We start from the raw sequence: 4,968 nt of genomic DNA, 5'->3' as shown, positions 1-4,968 counted from the left end.
AGGCAAAATGATATAGAATATAATTAGCAAAACTAAGTTCCCTAGGTCATTCAGATGACTTATAATGTATAATTACTTACTTATTTAAAGGATATATATTTTAATACTTACTATCTTCAATTTCTAAATATGAGATCACAACATCTTGGGTGACAGGATCATCTTACGCAAAATGATTAGATCGCTGAAAAATGTTGGTAATCACAGATTTGTTGAAAACAATACACACTTATGGAATAAATACTGAAAGTAATACTAAACAGCTTTATAAAAAAAAAATTATAGTGTATTGCATATTAATTAATTTTTGTTTCACCAAGTATATTTCAAATTTGAATATTTTATAAAACATTGGTTATTATTGAAGACGTACAATACTTACATTAAATCCTAACTCTTCTACAGAGCCTTGGCCTGACACTGCTAGCGCACCCATTATGGCCAGCACTCTCTCATCACTTGCTGACAATGCTTGATTGCATGCTGGCCCACCTCCCGTCCCTCTTGCATGATGCCTTATGGTTAAAGCTTTTTCTTTTGTTTTGGATTTCCAATCACCCCACACCTTTTTTGAATAAAGATCACATCAATCATTAGTTTTAACAGTATATGCATTTATACATAACTGAAATAGGTTCAAGTACTTTGAAAATTTAAAAATAAATAAGCATCTTGGATAATTTGTTCTCATATGGCCATTTGACACAAAATCTAAACTTTACATATTATTACATAAAATTAAATATTCTACAAAAATCTTTAGACTGATTTCAAGCCAACTTTCATACACTTCATTAAACCCTTGAAAACATAAGATTGCTAGCTACACTCCCATAGCACTAGTGATGGAAGAATCACTGTTGCGAAGGAAGAATCTTTCAATAACTGTTCATTAGGTGTTTACTTTTTTCCACTTGTTTGTAGTCTTGCTGACACCACCGCCAACAGCATTTAACATATTGGCCAGTTCAGTCCAAAGTCGGTCTAACCGTACCCGACCTTGTGGACCAGCAAGAGGCCTCGCCAGGTCACCATGACTAACGTAAACAAACAAAGATTCAATATAAGTATTTCATTTAAAAGAGCGCGTTACTGTTTACACCACTACACATCAATGATTAAAACTTGTATTTACTTACGTTTCCATATATTCAAGCATCGTTGTCATTTGCTCGGGACTTGCTCGCACTCTTGATTCCATATTTAATCGCTAAAAATTAAATAATTTATACACTCATCGTTTGAACATCAGTGAATAAAAAAATGAGTATTTTAAATATAATTAAGTTGTGCAGACGATCTATAAGTAATAACACTCCTCACTTCACTTACCACCGTCAGAATACTGTTTTTGCTTGAAAACTTTTCTATGAAAGCAATGCTACACTTAGTTTATACTAATTTTAAAACAAACAAAAAATTCGCGGATTTAAACAATTTGAACTGACAGCTGCAGTGACAGCAGTAGTAAAATTTTCGATACCATAAACAATATTTTGGTTTTTAACGAATGATCGATTCGTCACAACGATCACGACAACGAAGTTACATTGGCTAGGAAATGTTTGTCGTTATCTCACAGATGATGTCGAAATTCGGTATCGTTTCGCTACAAAGCGATGTTACTTTGTCTCAGCCCCCAGGAACAATTCTGTGAGGAACTGAACGCACACACAACTAGGAGATTACCAGACGGAAGATACGAGGTACGATTGCCAATGAAACAGGATTTCGAAAAACACCTCGGACATTCCAAAACACGTGCAGTGGCCCAGTTCAAACAGTTAGAAAATCGTCTACTCAGCAATGATAATCTGCGTCACAATTATCAAGAATTTATACACGAGTACGAGAAACTAGGACACATGAAAGAATGCTACGAACGCAAAAAGCCTCTGTGTTATTTACCACATCATGGCGTAATAAGAGAATCTTCTACCACTACAAAGTTACGTGTTGTGTTCAACGCATCTTCCAAAACATCTACGGGAAGTAGTTTGAACGATTTGATGGAATGTGGCCCTAAACTACAACGTGATATACAAAAATTACTACTCAGATGGCGCACTTATGAATTCGTGTACACAGCAGATTTTGAGAAGATATATAGATGTATTCTCCTGCAATCTGATCAACAACAGCTTCAGAAGATCGTATGGCGAGATCAGCCGCAAGACATTTTGAAAGAATACAACCTTTGCACTGTTACCTACGGCATGAAAGCTGCACCCTTCTTAGCTATGCGTACAATGCATCAACTGCAAGTGACGACCAACATAAATACCCCTTGGCAGCTGAAGTGCTCAGAAATGACTTCTACGTCGACGATCTCCTAGGCGGAAGCCATACTATCGAACAAGCACGAGAGATCCAACACCAGCTGATCGAGATGCTGAAAGGGGCAAAAATTAACCTAAGAAAATGGTGTAGTAACAACTGTGAATTAATATCATCGTTGTCGAATGAGCATATTAATCCGTCTACAATTGACTTCAAAAATGCTAACTCGACGAATGCGCTCGGATTACAGTGGAACCCGGCGACGGACATGTTTACTTTTTATCGATTTAAAGACTGCAACAATATGTGCACGAAACGAAATATGTTATCAAACATTTCAAAAATATTTGATCCGTTAGGATGGCTTTCTCCACTAACAATCAGAGCCAAGCTACTGTGCCAAAAAATCTGGATGGTGCAAATGGAGTGGGACGACATAGTCCCGGAGGACATTCGTGGAGAATGGAACAAATTGTTAGGTGATTTACAGAACATCGTCAAGGTTATCATCCCACGATGGACCGGAAATCTACACTCAGCGCTAGAACTACACGGATTCTGTGATGCGTCTAAAAGAGCTTTTGCGGCGGTTATATACCTCAAGTCGATCAATGCTAAAGGAAACTCCACCGTAAGAATGATGGCATCCAAGACAAAACTCGCACCACGCAAGAATACAATGACGTTGCCACGGTTAGAGCTGTGCGGTGCTGTACTACTCTCTAAACTGCTAGAAAAGGTGATGAAAGCTTTGTCACAGACTGGCGTTCCAATATACTGCTGGACCGATTCCTTAGTTGTACTAGGATGGCTCAAGGGAAATCCCTCTCGCTGGAAGACTTTCGTAGCGAATCGAACAAAGGAAATCCTTGACGTTGCTCCGTCATAATGCTGGCGGCATGTAAGCTCAAGTGATAACGCAACTGATTGCGCAACTAGAGGTTTAACAACATCACAGTTGTTACAACATACACTGTGGTGGGAAGGCCCTGCGTGGATCAAAGATGACATCCCTAGTGAAGTCATGAAACTTGACCTCCCCCAAATGGAGGTGAAAAGGAACGTACAGACATACAGTTCAAAGATTATACTCGATCATTGAAGATATATTGAACAAACACAGTTCTATCACTTATGCCGTGCGAGTCATAGCGCGCGTCTTACGTTTCATAACAAACCTACGTCATCGCGGGACGAGACACCGGTCGTCACCGAGCATGAAACATAATACGCTGAGAATTGCTTGCGATGCAGCTGATCGTAGTACGTATTTAAATGCCATTGACATTGAAAATGCTAATGAAGTGCTTATCAAAGCAGTTCAGAGTACAAAATTTCAAGCTGAAATTTTACGAATAAAACAAGGATGTACATTGACTTCGAAAAGTAATCTACTGCCACTGGATCCATACTTGGTTGAAAAGAAAATTTTGAGAGTGGGTGGAAGACTTCAACACGCAAAACTGAAAGAACACGCAAAACATCCGATGATTATTCCGAAAGATACACACTTGACAGGATTACTCATCCAACACGCATATCTCCAAACGCTACACGGCGGACCTAGTCTTACCATGGCGTATCTAAGACAACGATACTAGGTACTCATTGAGTTGGGCTGCATTGAGTTGCTCTAATTTCAGATTTTGTTTTATCTGAAAACTGTCGAACATAGACTTAATTTCAGCAATGGAAGTCTGTAACTCGACTGAGTCAGATGACCACTTCCTCTTAAATTTCTTAGTCGTGTTACGCTCTTCTTCTGATCCGTCACGCTGATTAAATGAGAGATCTAATTGAGTATCAGAACCATAGCAGTCCTGAGTTGCGTTTTCCAAATTTGGAAAGATCGGAGTAGATTCCTCCTGTCTTATCTGCTGTGGTGGTGTGCGTTGAGTTGAAATAGTGACAGATGTGTGTGCTGTAATGCGTTATGTGCGTGTTCGCCTGCGCAGTGGAGGTGGTAGTTGGGCGGGGCTAACGTCCTTTCCAGGCCAGCTAGTGTGCTATTGAGACACGGTGTTCGTGTGTGCTAGCTTCGTTACTCACGATGATCTTACTTTCGCAGTGGTTCTGGGCGCCTGGTACTTTGATTCGCACACAATTCGTATTTTTTTTATCAATTAAAAACTTTAATTTAAAATAAAAAGCTATCTCAACAATAAACACGTCCGAAGACATCGGGGATCCGGGGGAAGATGAAAAACACTTAGCAAGTACACCACCCTCTTGCTATTTAAAATAATTTATTCACATCACAATGGACAACAAATTCTCAAGCAGTTTGGCAGATCTGGAGCAGCTGTTCCATTCCCGTATGGCTGAATACGAGAAGAAGCTGGTCAAAGCTTCCGCGGGAGCAGGTTCTACACCAGACAGCATAACCTCTATCAGCAATGAGTTCAGAGACTTCAAGAACTTTGTTTGGCAAGCGCTGACAAAGTTAAAATCCCAAGTCGAGTTGCTTGGTTATGGTTATGACAGGCATGAGACCCTCATGCGAAGAAAGGTGCTGCTGCTTCATGGGGTGCCTGAGAAACCAGATGAAAATCTGCGTGTAGTGGTGAGCAACATAGTGACAATTATTTGAAATTGGAAGAATTTAAGGACAGCAATACCTTGCATGTTTGCCACCACCTAGGCCCTTCCAGGCAGAAGACTGGGCCCATCTTAGTGAGGTTCTTTAAG

The 4,968-nt window shown here is 39.8% G+C and overlaps 1 protein-coding gene across 1 annotated transcript; it reads left to right on the top strand.

The window, feature by feature from the left end:
• Positions 1 to 1,619: 1,619 nt before the first annotated feature.
• LOC113507434 lies at positions 1,620 to 2,336 on the top strand. The gene has a single exon (XM_026890290.1). It carries the CDS (start codon positions 1,620 to 1,622, stop codon positions 2,334 to 2,336), a length of 717 nt encoding a protein of 238 aa, XP_026746091.1.
• Positions 2,337 to 4,968: the final 2,632 nt, after the last annotated feature.

Source organism: Trichoplusia ni, unplaced genomic scaffold (assembly GCF_003590095.1).
Source record: "Trichoplusia ni isolate ovarian cell line Hi5 unplaced genomic scaffold, tn1 tig00002083, whole genome shotgun sequence".
Taxonomy (NCBI): domain Eukaryota; kingdom Metazoa; phylum Arthropoda; class Insecta; order Lepidoptera; family Noctuidae; genus Trichoplusia; species Trichoplusia ni.
Note: the sequence above shows the minus strand (reverse complement) of the source record. Positions and strands in the feature narration are given on the sequence as shown.

Coding starts and splice junctions, on each gene's coding strand:
- LOC113507434 (XM_026890290.1), top strand. CDS start 1,620: ATGTTACTTTGTCTCAGCCCCCAGGAACAATTCTGTGAGGAACTGAAC.